This window comes from Rattus norvegicus, chromosome 13, assembly GCF_036323735.1.
Source record: "Rattus norvegicus strain BN/NHsdMcwi chromosome 13, GRCr8, whole genome shotgun sequence".
Taxonomy (NCBI): Eukaryota; Metazoa; Chordata; class Mammalia; order Rodentia; family Muridae; genus Rattus; species Rattus norvegicus.
Genome location: NC_086031.1, coordinates 76,989,682 through 77,010,188, shown reverse-complemented (window position 1 = coordinate 77,010,188; position 20,507 = coordinate 76,989,682). Strand labels below are relative to the sequence as shown.

Here is a 20,507-nt window from a genome sequence, read left to right as displayed (position 1 = left end):
GTCAGTGTGAATTTGATTGATACTTGGGAAGATCCATTTCTAGGCATGGCAGGGACAAGGTTAAGTGTCATGGGGAAAGTGCCAAGTTTTCCCTTTCATCAGGTAATTTTGTTGTTGTTGTTGTTTTGGGTTTGTTTTGTTTTGTTTTGTTTTTGTTTCGTTTTTGTTTTGTTTTCGGAGCTGAGGACCGAACCCAGGGCCTTGTGCTTGCTAGGCAAGCGCTCTACCACCGAGCTATATCCCCAACCCCAGGTAATTTTTACTAAAGGTGTCCTCTGTGTTTTCTTTGTGGTTAAAAATGTACTGTTGCTTGTTAAGCAATAATTTTGGTTCTAGGTTGCATAAAATTTTCTCATATATATTTTTTTCACTTAAAATTAAGTCCAGTAAAATCTGAAACAAAGAGAAGTGAACAACTCTCGCAGCTGCTGGCTTCCCTGGAAGGCAAAGACAGCTCAAGTTTAAAGTTAGTCTTAAGACCTGAAATCATTGTTCGAAACAGCTGTCTGGTCAAAGACTCCTTTGTAGTGTACATATTTAAAAAACAATTTTAAAAAACCACTTGGGGCTTTGTAAAGAAGTCCTTTATCTGGGTCATGAATTATTTTCAGTCTTTTGAGTAATTGCTGAGACGATGAAGTTTACTGGAATAAAACAGATGTCTGGTTTCTATCTCATTTTAGGAGGAAGAGGGATATGTCATTGGGCTTTACTTGGTACCTTGACAGCAAAGTCTAAATAAATAGAGTCAGCATTCCACTCACTATGGTGCCTCTACCTACAGCCATTATAATATGATTCATGAGAACAAGGACCTTGTCTCTCTTAATCAACAGGTATCCCTCTGGACCTAACATGATAATACCTGGTACACAGCTTCTCAACAAATGTTTATTAAACTAATCAAGAGATAGATAACATAGCATCTGTTATACAGGACATGTCATGTAGTTACACAATGAATTCATCCTGCTGTTATATTTAACAAAGACACTTGGCATGAAGAGCCTTTTCATAGGACTAGGATGAGGAGATGAGCTGCCATTTCATTTTATTGGTCCACAATGGATGTTTCCCCTATAATTTTATATAACACATCTCTAGTCTTTCTCAAACGTTCACCGACTTGAGTGGTAAAGATCGCCTAAATAGAAAGTAATTCAGCTGGAGAGATGTATGAGCAAGGCATCAAAGGTACAGAGAAGAATCATTTATGCAACTAACAGGGAAAGACGCAGAGGGAAGGGAATTTGAGTGGTTACTGTGAGAATGGGTAGAGGCTTGCCAAATGGTGAGCTCAGGGGAAGGAATAAATAGTGCATGCAAAGGTCTGAAAGAATAAAAGGGCTTGCCATGGTGTTCCTGACCACAGACTACCACCGCCGCCGCCGCCGCCACCGCCGCCACCACCACTGCCACCACCACCACCACCTTATTTGTTTACATATCACTCATTATGAAAAATATAGATCACCATGGAAATGGTACTTGTTTAATTTTTTTCTCTTCCCCCCCCTGGATCCAGTTCCACTCCCATTATATTAAAAACTGGTATACAAAGTGAGTTCCCCCATCACAAAAGTTACTAAATAGGCAGGCTTCCTGGAGACCTAGTCTTACTCAGCTATCTACAGGGAACTTACAGACAGCTGTGAACAGATGCCCAGCACAGGCTTCTGCTTTCAGTGTGACACGTTCACCCTCGCCCTGGTCTCACTGATACTTAGCAGTGAGGTAGGTACAACAGAACCCAACTGTATGTGACTCAAAGGGGCCGTGGCTTTGATAGTCTGCATCTGGACACATGTTAGGCAGCATAGCCATGTATAAAGCTATGCAAAGCCATATCTCTATGTAAAGCTATGTACTATAAGAGCCCTTGCTGCCCCCAATGTGTCTTTTGATAACCATTAGAGCAGTGGCATAAAAATCTATTTTTCCGGGGGTTGGGGATTTAGCTCAGTGGTAGATCGCTTGCCTAGGAAGCCCAAGGCCCTGGGTTCGGTCCCCAGCTCCGAAAAAAAGAACCAAAAAAAAAAAAAAAAAAGAATCATTGGAAAAATCTATTTTTCCAGGTGATAAGAACTTACAGAAATTTCTAAAATGAGCCCAGGCAGCTGACTTTAACAAGAGCTTGACACAATCTTAAGTAATAACAGCATCGAGAATCATTATTTTTTTAAAGGCTGGTTTTATGGGGAGCCATTGAATAAAACCACATATCTCATAACAGTGCCAGTCTTATTCATTCTTTAACAGTATCTCACACGGACATTTTCTGCAAGCTCCGAGCTCCAAGAACTCTTATCTAACTCTCTCTCTAGGTGTTTGGGAGTGAAAAATTAACCCAGAGTGTCCAATCGTCTTGAGATTGGCTTTGCTTTGTTTTATTTTGTGGTATTGGCTTCTTGACCTACAGGACACTGACTAGGAGAAGTGCGATGCTTCTCCTTTATTGGTGGCTCTCCATAGTTCTCATTCTCTAGAAGCTTCTAATGAGTCATCGTTTGCGTTTACATAATAGCCGATGTTATTATTTAGTTGTTAATGCAAATGGAAGGGGACATAATGAGCTATTCCCAAACATAACAAACGTGGACGGCAAGGGACCAGGCGCGTACAGCCTGCACTGCACTTTTTCCTAACATGTGATAAAACATGGTTGGCATGAGCCCATGGCCACTCCACACTTATTCCTCAGATTCTAAAAATGCTCGACTTAAGCAGGCCGTTACGGCAACCTTTTATGACCTTATAAATGAGGCAGACTGCAAATAATTGTGGGTTTTTTTTCTCTGCTTTCTTCACCAGTTGCCTTTATTCCTTTCTAATGTCTCTTGTTGCTCTGGGCTAATTGAAGTTCGGATTGCAACAACAACTTTTTTATGATATTGTAATATTGGCTAATTTGCCTGCTGTTGGTTATGCCCAAGCAGACACATGACCTGTGGCTGTTTGGCTTGTCCTCCTATGGGGAAATAACTTAATGAAGCTAATAGGCTGCATTAAAATAAAATAAACAAATTCACATGGCACCCAGCATCACAGCCTCATGCAGTGTGGTTATTGTTTATTAGCCTAAGACACCATCCCCACATCCCCAACTGCCTACTGGGCATCTTGGCCAAGCAAGCCTTCTGTTGCTTCTTCTTTAACTCCTCTGAAACCACCGCCATCAATAGTCTTCCCACTAAAGCCCTGCCTGTGGGGAGTTCTGAGGAGAGACCACTTTATCGCATCCTCAACTTCTGTCTCTAATGAAAATCATGACTGGTGCCAGTTTTCGAAGCAGGCAGTATAAAGGAAGCAAACAGATATGGCATGAGACAAATGGCCTGATTTCTAAGGCCAAATTTCTTGTTCATACTTGAGCTCTCAATGATCACGGCCACAGCTGAGCAACCGCGAGCTCTGCCAGAGGCCAGACCTCACCAGGACATCTGGGAATGGGAGAGAATGCCTGTGTCCTGCAGGCACCACTTGCTCAATTTCTCCTTAACAAGTCACCAGTCAAACCAGCCAGCTTCCCTCCTCTTAAGAAGAGGAAACAATGAAGACTGAGGGAATGGCCCAGAAGATCAAGTCCCCAGCCATCAGCCACTCCCAGCTTTTCTATTTTTATTTTGGTACCTTCTCAGGACACGAGATTAGCTTTTGAGTTTGAGTTTGAGGAAGAATATTTGCACAGTAAGCATTTTCTATCATAAGAATTTCTAACAGTTAAACTGTGAAACCTATCTACGTTCCGACCCTCAGTTGCAAATTAGACCCACACTCCCAGGTCTTCAGGGACGACTGCGATTAATGCTGGCATGGGCAGGCGCCATTGCAGTGGAAGCCAGAGCAGGTCAGGGCCAGCGTGACTCAGCTGAAGCTCCACTTAGAGTAAATGCGATTTGTGAAGGTTTCCTATTTAAAAGCCTTTTCCACAAATTTGATTTTTTTTAATGTTATTTAAGATGCTTTATTATTTATTTATTCATTCATCCACTTTTGCTTTTATTTTTCACTTATGTCAAGGAAAAAGATATAGTACTGGTTGTATATCAAATCGACTTAACCAAAGAAACCGTCTCAAAGACAATGAATCATGATTTTAGACAAAGGAATGCAGACGGCCTTGTTGCAGAACTGTGAAAGTGATCTTTATGTGTGGTATTGAGAGATAAGGAAAATATGTTTAAAAGGGACAGAGGCTATGGTAACTCAGACTTGTGTGATCACTGCAGTCTGCCATTTATGAGTGGAAGTTGTTCCCTGAGCAATGATGCTATGCTACAGTTCCATCAACAAGACAAACATGTTCCCCACCTCCCGGAAATGCGTTATATAATGCGGGTCATTAACAACCAAAAATGGTAATTTAATTACAATTGTTAATTACAGTTTGTACAAGAATTCATAACAGAGAGACCTCTCCATTCTAAGAATTGAGGGACAGTTAAAATTAACATTAGAAGAATGTGCAGAGGCAGACTGTGACCGTGGGCACTGATGACCCACGAGCCACACAAAGGTTATTTATTGTCTTAGTCCTAATACCATAAGAATCCACTGAAAGTGCAAGACACAGTAAGGGGTGGATCAAGTAGAGAAGTTGAGGGTTTTGCTGGTTCAGATAAGGCATGAGGTCAGCTGGGCTAAAGAGCTGGAGGAGAGGAGCTGTTGTGGGTCAGAAAAGTTGAGGTAGGAGACAGACATGTAGAGAATGATACCTGGGCATCCAGTACAGGTATCTAGGACCATTTGCTAAAGCATGAACCTTGGAGAGAGGAGAAAGTTGAAGGATATCAAGATTTTTGAACAGGACACATCAAAAAGGCAGCTATGGCTATGAGGAATCTGCTTCTAAGTGGTGTACCAAGTGCTGATACCGAGGTACACACATGGCCTTGTTGCAGAACTGTACAAGCACATGTGTGTGCAGAAGCCTGTACATGGTATCAGGGGTTCCTTTCTTTGGATTCATAGAGGACTCTCTTAGGAGAAATCATAGTTGGTAGCTCTTGGGGCAGCAAAGGTAGGCTGATCTCTGTGAGTTCAAAGCCAGCTTGGGCTATATAATAAGCTATAGGGCTAGCCAGAACTACACAGTGAAATACTCTCTCAAAAGTGAAATCATATCTCCATTAAAGTGTCCTTGGGAAAATACTCACTATCTCTGCAAGTAATTTTGTCTTTATCAGTTGTATTGAAGTTTCTCGAATCTCAGCCAGCAGGAAAGACAAAGGCAAGTCCAGGACTAGGGACTTCTTCCCTCTCGTGTCCCTTCACTCTTTTTCCATACTTCTGACTCTCCTCTTGTCTGAGAATTAGTGCATAAAAGAAGCTTTCCTTACACACACACACACACACACACACACACACACACGCACGCACGCACGCACGCACGCACTCAGACACATGTGAGTGCACACATACACACACACATGTGGGAAGGGGCGGAAAGACATGAAACTCTGAGACAAGAACTTATTTGAATAATTTTTACCAATTTATGCTCTAGGTTTAATCTCAGATTTTATTCTTTTAATTTATGTATAGTTCTTAGAAGCTGTGTCCATAACTGACATAATTGTTGCTTATAAATTTACTATCATAAAAGTAGACATGGCATCTCTGAGTCCTCTATTAAGTTGTATGTTTCAGTTCTCATTTTATTTTCTCATCTTTTACATCCCAGTGTTGTTTCATTGTCTGATTCATCTGAGAACGGGCTCCTAAGGTTTCCCAGGACATATTTGGTGTTCATAATTAATTCCTGGTTTTATAAAACCCTATATTCTTCTTGTGTAGTTTTGTAATCTTCCAACTAGTTAACCTCAACACTGCCAATGTAACCTTTTGTAGTTGTTTTTATGCTTTTTAAATAAGATATCCACAACTATGAATTTCATTCCTAGATGGAGTTTAGTTGCATGTACTGAGTCCCAGTCCAGAGTATAATGTTTGTTTGTTTAGTAAAGTAAACTTACTAATTACATAATTACCATGAGAGTAGACATCTGCCATTTTTTATTTTGCATTGTTTTGTTTATGAACTACACCTTATTTGATGTGGATTGGTGGTCCTTTCCTGTTTAATTTTTGATCATGATTTCTCATTTAACTATACTGTTCTTTTGTTACCATCGACGTATGAAATGGGAAACAGTGTCTGGAAAGATAAAAAATAATTATTGTTCCTAGCTCGTTACATTTACACTATTGAGAGCTTAGGTTTAATTCTTAATTGGTAGCAATTAAGACCATTGTATCGGGGTTGGGGATTTAGCTCAGTGGTAGAGTGCTTGCCTAGGAAGCACAAGGCCCTGGGTTCGATCCCCAGCTCTGGGGAAAAAAAAAAAAAAAAGACCATTGTATCATTGATAGAGATGAGTGCCACAAAGAAAATGAATAGTTAGAAAACTGAAAATTGTTAGGGGGTGGTCAATGGGTGACCTCAGTGTAAGAGACAGCAGCGAACCTCAGGGATGGACAGAGTCTCATCATGTCCAGAAGAAGGCACAGCATCTGTGCATCCTGACGAATGAACATGCCAGTGTGGATGGGGCCATGTGAGTGAGGAAAATGGGTGGCAAATAAGGGAAAAAGAGAGAGTGTGTAGCAAGGATCCCAGATGGTTTTTTCTACTCAGCATGAGGACTCTCAGATAGTCACTGTGGCTTCTGTGTGGAGAGTGGATCAGGGAAAATGGAAAGAGAGGTAAAGAGCCACCATCATCACCCATGAGAGAGATGAGCAGCCTGGCATCTGGGTTCATGGTGGAGACCTGGAGTTACCCACATGTCAGTATTTTCTGTCATGTAGCCTCTGTTCACATCAGAAAAAAGGGTGGATAGAAAAACTGACCAGGGACATAGTTTCAGGGGGAGGTCTCCAATTTTTCAATCAAAACTGTTTGGGAAAACAGCAAAAGAGATTACAAAATTATCATCCGAGAGGAAGAAGGCAGAATTCTGAAAATTCGAATCACAGGAGTCTTGAGAAAATTATCCTTGAAAAGAGAGACAGTGACCAAAATGGCAGTGCTGCAGTAAAGCCAGGCAACAGAACCCAAAGGGTTGGCACTGCTTTGGCAGCGATGTAGATGTAGTTGCAGATTAGATAGATAGATAGATAGATAGATAGATAGATAGATAGATAGATAGTAGATAGATAGATAGATAGCTTTGGCAGCGATGTAGATGTAGTTGCAGATTAGATAGATAGACAGACAGACAGACAGACAAATGATAGATAGACAGACAGACAGATGATAGATGATAGATAGACAGATGATAGATGATAGATAGACAGACAGACAAATGATAGATGATAGACAGACAGACAGACAAATGATAGACAGATGATAGATAGACAGACAGACAGATGATAGATGATAGATAGACAGACAGACAGATGATAGATAGACAGACAGATGATAGACAGATGATAGATGACAGACAGACAGATATATAGATGATAGACAGACAGACAGATAGGTAGAGATGTAGATAAACCCATGACTTAGATGAGAGCTATATTACAGAGAAGCAACATCATTTTACTCATGGCAGTGGGGTGTGTTGGGGGGACAACACCATGGAAGAAATGAAGGAGAAAATGGAGGAAAGCCCTCAGGGATCTTAGCTGTAAATTTTCTATAAATAGAGGAGTTCTGGGGAGGGGAAGAGACAGAGAATATGCTTTAAGGCATGTGAGCGTGCTATACTAGTAATCAAAGAGTACAAAGGAAGAAACTGTTCGGCGGAGATAAAGTGAAAGGTTATAGGAGGAAAGTCGATATAAGGCATTAGGCAATAGGAGAGATGGCCCACAGAGCACAAGCCAATGGTTTGGCCATTTCATCATTGATGCTGTCAAGAGGCAGAGTCTGAGGCTCTGAATGGAAGTGATCTGATAGAGTTGTTGGAAAGAGTGGCTACCAGTTTTATCAATAGATTATATGTTCCTCATAAGGCAGGTAATCAACTAAGTATGAACAGTGAAAGGTTCCAGGCAAGAAAAGCTATGAACTGATAATCATCTGGGACATGGAAAATATTTAGTACAGAATTATGGTAGTATGTCTGCAAAGGCTGGTGCCAATTTGATAATTAAAAAATGTAAGTTTGGAGTGACTGGTTTTTTTACTTGTATATTTAGCATCACGGATATAGCAGTTGGAGAAAAATATTATTTGTTTGATGTTTTATTGGAAAAATGGTGAAAGGGAAAATGAGAGAGAGCATTGAGATCTACCAAGGTTGGGGTATCTGGTGTGTGCAGAAACACAGTTATAAAGGAAGCAATGACCACGAGGAAGCTTCTAGAATCAGTCATCAACAAAAACCCACAGTGACGTCTCCAGATTTTATTTTATTTAAAATTGATTTTTCAAGACAGGGTGTCTCTGTGTGGCCCTGAGTGTCCTGGAAATTGCTCTGTAGACCAGGCTAGCCTCAAACCCACCTGCCTATGCCCCTAAGTAACTGGATTAAAGGCCTGCGCTGCCATCTCCCAGCCTCAGTTGTCTAGATTTTCAAAAGGAAAACAAAATTGCATTTCTCACTGGTGATTTCGTTGGTATATAAATGTACTGTTATGAATATGTGCCTAAATGGTAAATTCTGGATTCAGTGAGAGGTCATGTCTCAAAAAAGAAATGGAGAGTAACAGAGGAAGACATATAATGGGAACCTCTGGTCTCCACAGACAACATGAGCAAGTACACACACACACACACACACACACACACACACACATACACACACACACAAAGATGAACAGAGCAGACTAGATTATTAACTGATGTTCATAGCCCTTGCTCTATTGTATGTTAGTGTGTTTACTAAGCCTCTATTAAGAAAAGTATATTGTCAAGAAAAATGGTAAAACAAAAATTGCATCAAACACCTTTATTGCATATGTATGATATTTGATGGAGACATTTATGACAGTTGATTGCATCTCACTTTCCGAGAAACATATTAAAATGTAGCAAGCACATTGAACCAAGAATGCTACACTGTCTAGAAAATACAACTAATAAATGTTTGAAGAGACTGACTAAAGAGTTGGGTTGGTGACTGAAAGGCTTGGGACACACAGGCACCCATGTGTGCACACACACAGAGACATAGACACAGACACAGACACAGACACAGACACAGACACAGACACACACACACACACACACACACACACACACACACACTTTCTTGGTTTACAAAGTTTGCTAGATATGCCCATGAAGCTGTGAAATCTTTTAGTCTACAGTCTCACAGTGTAGCCCAGGCTAGCCTCAAACTCATGATCTTCCTGCCCCCTCCTCACATAAGAAGATCTGATATTACAGATCTTATGCTGCCATGCCTATGTTAAGTCAAGATTTTTAATAAGAAATTAAGCCTGTCTGAAATTCTGTAGAAAAGTCTACAGTTTACAAAATTGTGTAATGTATGTCTTCTGAACTCTTACTTAAGACCAAAAATTAATGAACACATGACAATATGGTCCGGCTTTGCTAGAAGCCAAGGATTACCAATTAGCCAGCTCGACATCAGGACTGACCTTTCAGAATCATAGATACTGGAAGGAATAGTTTGGGCTGGTTGCAAAGAGGAAGCTAGCCTCGTCCTCTGTGCAGCCTGCCTGAGACCAATGTGGTGCTGTGTGTTAAATGCTAGTGGTAACGGGAGACCTTGGATCCCAGCAAATTCTTTTCCTAAAAGCATTTATTTTATCAAACAACTGGAAAATTATAAAAAGGAATCCGTTAAGAGATTATTTCAAAGCATCATTCTTAATTGTTTAATAGCTGGTGTCAGATGATTGAAGAGATATGAGAAAGAAATAAGGGAATTAAACTTTATATTTTTAACAGCTAGAAGCTTTCTTCTGACACATAAGGACTTTTCTTTTTTACATCTAATCAAAACATAAGCTCATCCTGCGGTCTTGTCAGCAAAGCACTTAAAAAGCCTTTTACCTCAGGGCTGAGCTTTTCTCTCCCTTGCTTTTCAGCACCACAACTTTTCAGTTCTTCGAACTGTGAGAGGCATAACTTGCTTTCAGAGCAGAGTCATTCAGAAGCTCCTATCTGCATGATTGCAGCCAAAATAGACTAAACAAAAAAAAAATGCTCTCAGTACAAATTGCTGTGGGTTATCTATACAGCTACGCCATGTGGTGAGAACCTGGAAGCTTCCTGGACAGAATTTATGAGCCTTCCAGTAAATGAGCCCAGCTCAGTGTTTCAAACCTGTGTCCAACTCGCCTTGGCTGTCTAGACACGGCCTAGGATGAGGCTTCAGAAACGGGCAGAGACAAAGCTGCCAAAGCCACCAGAAGCCTTTGACCTTCTTCTAATGTTTCAACCAGATAATTATTTTCCCTCTCAAGAATTTGGCTGTCCTTTAAGGGGGAAAAAATAAGATTTTCCGTGTGAAGAACCCCTGAAAGAAAATACCCTGGAGAAAGGTCAGCATGATGGAGCCAAAGCTGGATTCCTCAGAGCTTCTCGGAGAATGTGGAAAGTCTGTGCGGACTCTGCTTCTCCTGCCGTCCAGCTGGCCGAGGGCTCTCCAGACGATGGTGTGCAGCTTTTCCCACCCCACACCTTTACATCTCGAAGGAGCCTCTGCTGGAGAGAGCTCCAAATGGAAGCCTAAGCCATAGTCAAAACTGGAGAAATGGTAGCGGCTTAATTAGACCCTTTAAAGTGATGTACTTTTTTTCTATTCTCTTTAAATAAACTATCACCCTTTCTGCCCCAGAGCAAAGGTGTAGCCTTTCTAACTTTCCAACAATGGACTTTTATCCTTGGACGTGGACAGTACATTTCCTTGAGCTGCATCCCAGCTTGTTTAAAATTACTCACCCTACTTCTTGTGGCTTTTCTTTTCAATGTTTTATATTCTGTGTTTTCTATAAAAGTCAAGGTCTGGTCAGAAATTAAAAATAAAAGCCCACATGATTTTAAACATAAGTGCTGTCCAAGTCTGCTCCAGTGTGTTTTCATCCATCAGTGTAGTTCTTCACCCATACCGCTGCTGTACAGAGGTCATATGCCGAGGACTGTGGGAGGTTCCGGTTCTACTGGTTAGCTGGCCTGTGGTGCAGGGAAAGAACCCAAGCTCTCTCTGAACCTGTTTCCTCATCTATGAAAACAGCTCTTTGACCCGATTTTCAGGGTTACCTTAGAGATCCAGTGGTAGTGTCTCTCTCTCTCTCTCTCTCTCTCTCTCTCTCTCTCTCTCTCTCTCTCGTGTTTTATTACTGAGTATCACGTATACAAAAATGAACTCAAGATGTGCAAACTGGAAGATGATCAATTCTCTTGAGAGAGAAAGAGAGAGACAGACAGGCAGACAGACAGAGACACAGAGACAGAGAGAGGTTTTGCTTTGGCTTCTCTCCATCAATTGCTGTACCTCAGTAGTCAAAATACTGGAGATGTCAGTCAACTGCTCGTAAACCTCATAAGCTGAACTGAATTAAAATATACATCAGTGACCCATGCGTGCTAGCAAGAATAACCTAAAGAAGCTTCTATGACCTGGGAAAGAGCAGTATTGAGCCCTCCAGAATCTAGGCATCCAGCTGCGTTGTAAAGCCAACCAAGAAATGAGTCGGAGGAAAAACGTTCCAAACGGGGAAATCCTTACAAGAAATATTTCCTCAGGATGAATACAAAGTTCCTCCCAAAACACTGCTTAAATGGAAAAGCAAAAACAACAACAACAACACCCATAGAAGTAAAAATAAAGTCAAAAATGTAAAAGACACGACAGCTGTACTTAAATAATCTAGGTCAGCACTTAGGCAACTCAGCCAGTGCCCCGGAGTAAATTGGCAGCTTTAAAATATTTTGATAAGTCAGGGTTTATTATTTTTATTTAATAGTTTTATTGTACGTGTATGGGCCTGTATGTATGCCAGTGTGTCATTTGCATGCCTGGCGCTGACACAGGCCAGAGTATGGCATTAGATTCTTTTACACTGGAGTTACACACACTTGTGAGCTGCCACACGGGTGCTGGAAATCAACCCAGGTCCTCTGGAAGAGCAGCCAGTGCTTCTCACAGCCGAGCCATCTCTCCAGCCCCGAAGGGGCTGTTTTATTACTGAGCCTCACGTATACAAAAATGAACTCAAGATGTGCAAACTGGAAGATGCCCAATTTCGCCTGGAACTGAGAACTGCTGAAAAAAAGTGAACACCAAAAAGGCAGTTTATTTCTCAACACAAACAAAGGAAATAGTAAAATAAAGGGTTTTTTTTTTAAAGCCATGTGTGTCTCAGCATGACAAACCCAAGAGCAAACATACGGTCATGGCAGGAAATAAACATCAGAGAGACTTTCCTACTCCAAGGTGATGGTTTTCGGCTTGGGATGAAAAATGAAATCCAATTTACTATTGGGATTTTTTCAACAAATAGGCATTTTAGAAAACAAAACAGGTAAAAGTTAGGGGGGAAAGCCAAAGAAGAGGAAACGGGAATGTTGGGTAAATAGAAGTGAGAACCATTGGAGTAATATATACTAAAATGTTGGAATCTGTTTTATACTGTCAATAAGGACTTCAAGACAAAGAGGATCCATCCATAAGGCCAACAAAAAGATGATCAACCTCTTTACTGAAAAATATTTTAAGGATTTGGGGGAGAGTCACTTAGAAATTCACAGAGCTATTTAAAGGTGGTGTTTAGTGCCTCTGGGTGTTACTATCTGTGGAATGCCTACACACACTGACTTGCCATAGCACTGGGTATCACATAATCAAATTAATTATTTCCACACATTTTAAAGACTTTATTCCTAATGTAAGTTATTTTCCCACCTTAATTTCTGTTACTGTGAAAATCTGTTGATTTTTTTATATCCTGAAGTTTATGCTGGCCTTTTACACAAAGTGACTCATTTAATCATAGTACTGTAGTTTATATATGTATGTATATATGTTTGTATGTATGTACATGCATATATGCGTGTGGGGGCATGTGATTGCCATGGTGTGCACATGTAGGTCAGAGGACATTTTTCTGTAGTCGACTCTCTCCTACCATGTGGGTTTGACCTTAAGTCACCAAGCATGTTAGTAAGTGCCTTTACCCTGTGAGCCATGGAACTGGCCTGTAGTGTATGTTTTGCTGTGGTTTTGGATAGTCTAGTTCTGAGTAAACCCAATAATGCTCATTATTAGGATGTTATTAATTTCCTTCACACTCTGATATCTCACTGTTAGGTTGCGCTGTTAGGTTAGATATTTTCTCAGCTTCTTTTATATTTGTGGCTATGGACCCTTTCTTCCTTGGTGGGGGCAAATCTTGCACACTTCTTTCCCCACCATCCCCCCATTTGTGATCACGCGTAGTAGCTCCTGGGATCTAAAACACCTGCGGATGTGCGTGCCCTTTGCATCATATTTAGCTTGGCTGTTTCATGGATCCTTTTAACCTACACGAGTTATGTGCTTTGATTTTTCAATCTTTTTTCTTTTCAATCTTTTAGGATGTCCCTGGAGACACTGACTCGTCCTTCCTTCCTAAACAGGAAAGACATCTAGGGCCATCCAGTTCCCTGCAGCTTTCTCACTGCCCGTTGTGTAGATGGAAAGTGGTCAGACATTTTATTACCGTCCACATAAGTCATATTCTTGTTTCATTTGGGAATCTAAGGACCATCCACGATTATATGCTTCATTTGCTTTTTCATCCCTTCAGTCTTTGAGACAGGATTTCAATGTGCAGCTGTCTTGGAACTCACTTTGTAGACCAGGCTGGCCTCAGACTCAGAGATCCACTTGGCTTTGCCTCCTGGGTGCTGGGATTAAAGGTGCATACATCATGCCTGGTTTGTACTCTTCTCTTTAGAAACTCCTTCTTCTTTCTTCTCTTTTCCCTCTTCTTCTTACCTTCATTTGTTTGGGAGCTAAGAATGTGATTTTTCAAGTCTATCAAGCCTAGCTTTGAATATGTATTGTGGCTTAAATGTTAATTCATTTTTGTAAATATTTTGTGTGTAATGGGAAAATATTTTCAAACATCCTTATTGTTATGTATCCCATGTCTCCTTTTCTCCATCTATGTTGCTCTCCCTCTCCTATATCCCAGGTAAGTCTTCCTCCCATCCTCCCCATTTCCCCCTTCAAGGCACCTGTACCCACCCTTCCTTCTATTCCCATCTCTAGCGCTCCCCATCTCCACCCCATGGTCCCTTTTACTTTCTTGGAATCTCCAGTTACCCCAAGTGATATACTGACATCTAAAAAGGTAGGATCCACAAGAGAAAGTGCAGTGCTTGGCTTTCTGCTCTAACCTCAGTATAATATGTTCTGGTTGCCTCACGAATTTCATGTCTAGTTATTCTTTGAATTGTACTCCACTGTGTATATATAAACTAAATTTTCACTATCCACACATCAGCTGAAGGACTTTTAGTTGGTTTCCATCACTGGATCTTCAAAACTGCAAATTCTAATCTTGAAAGAGATCTATCCTTCTTTCAGTATCTATGCAACATTTAAGCCGTCTCTATCACAATTTTAGGAAGTCTGTCCATGTACCTTATCATGTCCTTGTTATTCTTCTGTTTTCTGCTTTCCCAAAAAGCAGGAAGCATCTTCCTTCTGGTGCCTGCCTGCCTGCCTGCCTGCCTGCCTTCCTTCCTTCCTTCCTTCCTCCCTCCCTCCCTTCCTTCTTTCTTTCTCTGTCAGGTCTTTTGTGCTTCTGTTTTCATTTGTTCATTGTGGCAGATGTTTCAGATATGGGTGCTTTGAGCAAACTGTTCCCATGAGCATGGAAAGGCAGAGGCAACATCTCGTTCGCCATGGATGAGAAATAGTCTGTGTGCCATCTATCTATGGAGACACAGGGTGGAAGATGTGTCTTTCTTCTGCATTTGAGTAGAAAAATCTTGCTCCCAAAGCCCGGGTCCTTAGAGGCAGAGGATCAGGCACACTGATCAGTTCTGCCATCATCAGGGACAGTACTGCTGAAGGTCTGCTCTGTGCTTGTCCTGGAGCACTGCTGTAGACACAAAGCTCTTGTCCAGCCCAGAGGAAGCAAACTCTCTCACTCACATACAGATCTACTGCACAGGCACCAATCCTGATGTTGGAATGATAGAGTTCACTTGAGTGAAGAGTGGAGAGAAAAGCAAATAAAATTAAGTCACGATCTTTTCAAAATCCTCTGGGGAATATAATGAGGAGCGCAAACATGATGCACTCACCGTCTTCATGATGTATATCGGATGAATGGAAAAACAGATGTTCATCAGAATAAATAAAAAAGACAATGTTAGGAAAGATTCCGGAGGGGAGGGAAGCAGGGTGGAAGGGAAGGATAGAGGATGGAGGAGAGAAAACATAGTTCTGAAATCAGAACTTCGATAAGAAGTAGGAAGGAAAGGAAGTTGAGTAGGACATGAAAATGCATGACAAAGGAGCTGACTTGGTAGGGATGTCAGGGAACTGATGCCTGTGTACACAGGGCCTGAGCAGAGACCCCAATAAAGGGCAACTGCTGTGCAAAGAGAGCTGGGCAGAAAGCAGTCTGTGCAGGTCTGTTTGTAGGCCTAGCACATCTGACACTTTCCAGGAGCCTAAAGAGGCATTATAGCTAGAGAAGGAAGAACAGAGGTTCCGGGGAGCAAGCAACTCCCAGGTAGAAGGCTTTGTGAACCACCGTAATACCTATAGTGGTCTGAATGAAAATGGCCCCTATGGGCTCATAGGGAGTGGCACTATTAGGAGCTGTGGCCTTGTTGGAGTAGGCGTGGCTTTGTTGGAGTAGATGTGACTTTGTTGGAGGAAGTGGGGGTGGGCTTTGAGATTTCAGAAGCTCAAGTCAGTCCCACTGGCCCAGTAGTTCTTTCTACTGCTTGCTGATCCAGATAAAGCGCTCTTGGATCCCTTTCCAGCACCATATCTACCTGTGTGCCACCATGCTTCCCGCCATGATGACAATGAACTCTTAACTGTAAGCAGCCCCTGTTAAATGCTTTCCTTTATTAGAGTTGCTGTGGTTGTGGTGGCATCTCTTTATAGCAACAAAGCCCTAAGCCAACTCCTGCAGTCTTTATTCCTAAGTGCAGAGAGCCATTGCAGTAAAACAGCTGAAGCAATTCTCAGAAAGCTATACGGCTGAGTACATAGAATGAATGCAGAGGGCAGTGTGATGTTGAAAGACCAATGAGGAGGCCAATGAGGGGGCCAATGACATGGTGGTGACCCATCTCAAAGGAAGGTACTCCTGAGTGGTAAAAGGGAAGCGTGGTGTGAAGATATCAAAAATATCTGCATCATATCTGGGTTGTGCCATGGCTGCAAATGGGAACAGTAGAAAAAAAAAAAGCCAAACTGAAAATCAACAGTTGAGTTGTTCAAAATAATGTTTCTTTGAGGTACTCAAGTGTAGAAGCCAACAGGAAGTGTGATACTAGGGAAGCTCCAGACAGAAGATACAAACATGAACGCCTTCTGGGATCGGTGGGAATGGGGGGTGTTAAGCCCAGATGAAAACCAATCAACCGAGAGTAAGCAGAAAAGAAAAAAGAAAATAGTGCTGATATCCATTGGAATTGAATTATTTTTTTCTGAAAGCATGACATAATATCACTAAGTGTCCATCAAATAATCATGAGTTTTGATTATATAACTATAGGAATCCTTCAGAAAGAAATAAAAAGAGCAACAACAGTAATTGTGACAGTCATGGGCAGCATATCATCATGTTGGCAAAAGCAAAAATGAAATGATTTCATTACCCTAGAAGGTTAATCAAACATGAAACATTCCATTGGTGAGTGCCATGTCATCGTAATCCCATCACAGTACAAGGCACAATAAAGAGGTTATGCCATGTCAATGGTGTATGTGACAGTAAGTGAAGAAGAGGAACGTTAACTTAACAAAACATGTACTGGCTACTTTGCCTCGATTTGATGCACGTTAGAGTCATTTGAGGAACCTGAGTTGAGTCATTGCCTACATGAGATTGGACTGTGAGTAAGCCTGTAGGGAATTGTCTTAATGAGCGATTGATGGGGGAGGGCTGAGACCATTGTGGGGGGCGCCATGCCTGAACTGAGTCCTAGAGTCTATAAGAAAGTAGGCTGAGCGGGCTGTAGGGAGAAAGCCACTAGACAGTCATGGCCTCTACATCAGCCTCTGTCTGGTTCCTGCCCTGCTTGAGATCCTGACCTAACTGCTTTCAATGGCGAACTGTTACCTGCAGCGTAAGCGAAACAAACCCCTTGCTCCCCAAGTTGCTTTTTGTCCTGGTGTTTTGTCACACTGATAGAAATCCTACGACAGACGTTGGTAACAGGACTGTCTGGGTGTTGCTGTGGCAGACCTGATGGTGTTGTTTTGGGGAGAATTTGTGGAAGGACTTTGGAACTTTGGGCTAGAAAAGCCATTGAGTGTCAAGGTGGGGAGGCAGGAAGAAGGGGTGGGGGTTGGGGAGGGGGAAGACCCTTATAGAAGGGGGGAGAGGGATGGGATAGGGGGCTTATTTATAACTGGGAAACTGGGAAAGGGAATAACATTTGAAATGTAAATAAAAAATATCCAATTTAAAAAAGAAAGAAAGAAAACCCATTGAGTTATCAAGGCCTGGATAGCTGTTGTTCAAACCTGGCCTGGAAGGTTAGCAGGTGATGCTAAAAGTAATGCAAAGGTTAGAGGTCTGGCTCAGGAAGCTTTAGAGGGAGAAGGCAAAGTCTCCATTGGGGCCATTTGATATTTAAATTAAGAATATGTGGTTCTGGTCAGCTGGGGTTGAGAACCAGCTATTAACAAGAGTTGCTTTACTGGGGACAGTTAGTGTTGCTTATCTGGAGCTGAGAAATTAGTAGTGATAAAAAGAGACCAGCATCACTGAGTGGAAATCTTCTGGAGCTGTTTTCCTCAGGGGTCAGCACATAGAGGCTGTGTTGGGGAGGCAGCCAAGATTGTACCTTGTGCTGACAGCTGAACTCTGTAGCATTAGTCTCTCAGGTGATACTGGTTTGAAGGTTTGAATGAGTCTTAGAGAGTAGCTGAGGCTTGACACGGGGAGAGGCCAAGGCGATGGCGAAGGAACAGCCTTGGAAGCTGCTGAGGCCCTGGATTGAAAGGGTCATGCAGAGAGTGGAGGCTTGGCACTGCGAAGAGAGCCCAGAAGAGATTTCTGGTGAAAGTGAAAGTGCGGCCCAAGTGCAGCAGGAGACCCAGCGCCGCCATGGGACTAAGACAGAGGGTGTAGAAAGGAAAGGAGTAAGAATGAGTTTCAGCTGCATCGAAAATGTTTGGAATAGAGAATGATAAGAAACAAGATGGCCCATAGGTAGTGGAACCGGGATGGTTGTCGTTATTTTTGGTCTTTTGTCTAGTTCCAAGATGTCACAGATTGGAATTTACTGCATGCTATCTTTGAGTAGTTTTATTATCCAGAAGGAAATAGAAAACTCCAGCATTGTCCTAGTTATAAATCGGCAAGAGGCACCTTGCCTGTCACCACAAGTGACCATGCATTCTTTCCACACCCTGAGGAGCATCTGTCCTCTGATTCCAGCAAGTTGCAGGGACTGTTTGGTTTTTTAGATTTATAGGATCATTACTGTACTTTTCCAAGTTTCCTAAGCTAGTTAGTCAGTTTAGTTTTTCAGAGAGCTTATGAAAATTACCTAATTACTGGACGAAGCCCTTTCTCCAGAGCACAGTTGCCCACCGGCACACATACCAGCATCTCCTGTGTGTTTTTGTGAACCTAGGAATTGAACACAGGTCTCTCTAATGCTGGGTAAGTGTCCTACCGCTGAGCTCCTTCCCCTTGGACCAAGACAAAGATTTCATTTTTATTTCAAAAATTGGTGTTCTCTTCCTACGGGCTCTTTAGTTTTAAATCTCAGTCCTGTAACTAACTGAGAGATCATCCCTGTGTGATTTATTTAAGAAGAATCCCGTGAGAAGTACACAGCAGAGCTCACTTGTTATTTAAAATACAGGGAGTCCTTTGGACTTGGATCTAGTGGTTTTTCAGAGACCGACCCTTCCGAATTGTCATCTGTGTCTGCAGTCATCTGAGATCGTTTCGAATTTAGCTCTTAGCTAAATGCACATTTGGTTTTTTTTCTTTTTTTTTAAACTCTAGGAATGTCTACAAAGACTATCGTTCCCTGGAGCTGGCCTGTGATTCCCAGGAGGATGTGGACAGCTGGAAGGCGTCTCTGCTCAGAGCTGGCGTCTATCCAGACAAGTCTTTTGTAAGTTGGCTATCACTCTTATCTGAAAGAAATCACTGCACACAATGTTGAAAATGCATCATTTCTGTATGTCAGCGAAGCAAGAATTCTCTTTTATTCAATTTGTCCCTTTTAAAGATGCTTCATTATCCTCTATATTTTGATATTTTTATGCTTTTTTCTCGATCAGACTTCAACAGCTAATGAGTATATACTTGTTAAAGAAAACTATCTCATTCTTCGTCAACATATGTGCTCTTAGACCAAGAGAAATATTGTCATTTTATTTAAAAAGTTGATGTCCTCTATACATTATCCCATGGCTGATGTAGTATGAGTATGCTAGCAATTACCATAAAATCCTTTTATATTTATATTTACATTTTAGAGAATACTCCGTTTCCCTGAAAGCTTCTTTTACTGTGTCAGTATTGCTTGTCTCCATAGTTATGTCTGATTCAAACTCTGGATAATGTCACTATGAGTGTGAAGAACAGAAAAAGTACACAGCTCTCCCACTTATCTTTATTAATATACTTCAAGTGTCTGGGAGACACTTCTCTCCTCCAAGTTAATAAACAGACCTTGTCTTCATGCTCGTCACAAAATGGAATATTGTACAGGCGCCTTTGAAATTAGACTTCAGAAGTCCCTCCATTGTCTTTGCTCACACCAACCAACATAGTGTGCCAGCCAGCCTTCACATGCTCTTTGTCTTTCTCTGTCTGTCTTTCTCTCCCTGTGTCTGTCTCTCTTGTTTCTATCTGTCTCTGTCTGTGTATCTCTGTCTCTCCCTCTCTTGTCCCCAGATCACTCCCTCTCTCTGTCTCCATTTCTTTCTCCCTCCTGCCCTCCCTACACACATGTTGCTCTCTAAATCTTGCCAAGATCCATGTCTCTTCTCGGACCTAACCTGCTAAGGTTGATCGGTCCCTGAGGATTTGTTATAACATGACCTTCACAGTTCTACTTGGCTCTCTGTTTCTAGGGCTGATCATGCACAGTGGGATTTCTCCTATGCTCCAAGTAGGGCACAAGTCTCCCCAAGACAAAGTCTGACATATGGATGCAGTGAGGGACAGTTGGAACACTCAGCATGTGGGGATCTTCACACCCACAGGGTCACAATGAAGTTCCAGGGGCAGAATCAAGATTTGTACGAAACTGTATCCCACTTCTACTTTAGCTCAAACTTAGACACCCCTCCCCTCAATTCTACACCTCTCTAGCTAGTACCTAAAGCAATGAATCTTTCAAACAAGCTCTGTGCCCTTAAAGGGGAAATTAAATC

The 20,507-nt window shown here is 41.7% G+C and overlaps 1 protein-coding gene across 8 annotated transcripts in view; it reads left to right on the top strand.

Moving 5' to 3' along the window:
* Dnm3 (dynamin 3) overlaps positions 1–20,507 on the top strand; it is a 478,966-nt gene that overhangs the window by 361,158 nt on the left and 97,301 nt on the right. For all 8 annotated transcript variants that reach the window (XM_063272014.1, XM_063272015.1, XM_006250141.5 and 5 more), the window contains one exon: positions 19,126–19,237. In XM_063272014.1, coding sequence (XP_063128084.1) covers positions 19,126–19,237 — 112 coding nt within the window. The remainder of the gene's footprint in view (positions 1–19,125; positions 19,238–20,507) is intronic.